The sequence below is a fragment of the Branchiostoma floridae genome, chromosome 4 (genome assembly GCF_000003815.2).
Source record: "Branchiostoma floridae strain S238N-H82 chromosome 4, Bfl_VNyyK, whole genome shotgun sequence".
NCBI classification, from domain to species: domain Eukaryota; kingdom Metazoa; phylum Chordata; class Leptocardii; order Amphioxiformes; family Branchiostomatidae; genus Branchiostoma; species Branchiostoma floridae.
This window is the reverse complement of record NC_049982.1, coordinates 27,048,354-27,049,663: the sequence shown is the minus strand read 5'-3', so window position 1 is coordinate 27,049,663 and position 1,310 is coordinate 27,048,354. Positions and strand designations below refer to the sequence as shown.

The window sequence follows — 1,310 nt, the reverse complement described above, 5'->3', positions numbered from 1 at the left end:
CCCCTGGTGTGTGGCCTTGGTATTGCAGCGCAACTTCCGGTTTTGCTATCTCGGTGTTCTGAACATGCTATGGTCAAGATTTTTAAGTATTAGATAGCTCTTGTGCTCAGAAAAAAATTACGTAAGTTTGGGCCCCCTAGCGTCTAGCTTGGGAATAGCAGGGGCATTTTTGTCAAAAACTTCTGACGAGGATAACTCAAGAAGGGAACAACGGATTTTCATCATTTTTGGTATGTAGGTACCTTAGACAATTTTGTACAAGATTAAATACTAATTACGCAAAATAGGAGTACATTTGCATAATTAATGAGGATATTATATCATGGCAGTTTTTTCAATGTATCTCTTGTCCTGGATATGATATGGTCTTGACATTTGGGTGGTAGATAGCTTGCAGTGTCATGACAAAGTGGGGCAGGTTTCAGCCCCCTAACATTTAATTGCGGAACTGCAGGGGCGTTTTTGTCAAGACATTCTAAAGAGGATAACTGCAGAAAGGATTGATGGATTGGCATCATACTAGGCATGCGGGTACCTTAGGCAAATATGTTCATAATGATATACATTTTATGCAAATGAGGACTTAATTTGCATGATTAATGAGGAAATTGTATAATTCCATTGTTTTCAATAACTGGACTTCAATAAATGTAACACATGTTAACTATGATAGGTGGAATATAAGCAGATACCAAATATGGTAATGAGGAACTTATTTGCATAATTTATGTAAAAATTGCAAAAACGCTTTATGATTAATAATCGGAATTTTATAATTGTGACATGTGTACGTTAGTCAATGATGAACAATACCATGCATAAATTATGTTAATGTGCTAGTCAATTGCATGAAATTTACGAAAGCTCTAAATTTTCATGGAGGTATGAGGTCGCCGAACTCTAGTTCATGGAGGTAATAAATCTTTATTTACATAGCAAGTATCCTGATCACCTCCCTAGTAGTCTCCCCCTCCATGATTGCTTTCATATTCGTCACTATAATAACTTCGGTAATTGTCATGATAGTTACCACCACGATGACCATAGTAGCTGTCTCTAACATAACCACTATTATAGTAGCTGCTCTTACCACTATTGTAGTGACTCCTGCCTAAACCCGAGTAGTTTCTGCATGTATATCTCTCATTACTGGCAGCACTACCGAACCTATACTTGGCATAGTCCACGCGAATCGTCCGTCCATCCAGATGCTGGAAGTGCATATCTTTTCGAGCAACATCCGCTTCAGAAGGAGCACTGAACTTGACGAATCCAAATCCCCGAGATCTCCCTGTCCAATGGTCCCGAAT

The 1,310-nt window shown here is 38.6% G+C and overlaps 1 protein-coding gene across 2 annotated transcripts in view; it reads right to left on the bottom strand.

Annotated features, from left to right (window-relative positions):
• Nucleotides 1-920: 920 nt before the first annotated feature.
• Nucleotides 921-1,310, bottom strand: part of LOC118414413 (transformer-2 protein homolog beta-like) — a 119,684-nt gene continuing 119,294 nt past the window's right edge. For both annotated transcript variants that reach the window (XM_035818445.1, XM_035818446.1), the window contains one exon: nucleotides 921-1,310. In XM_035818445.1, coding sequence (XP_035674338.1) covers nucleotides 957-1,310 — 354 coding nt within the window. In that variant the 3' untranslated portion in view covers nucleotides 921-956.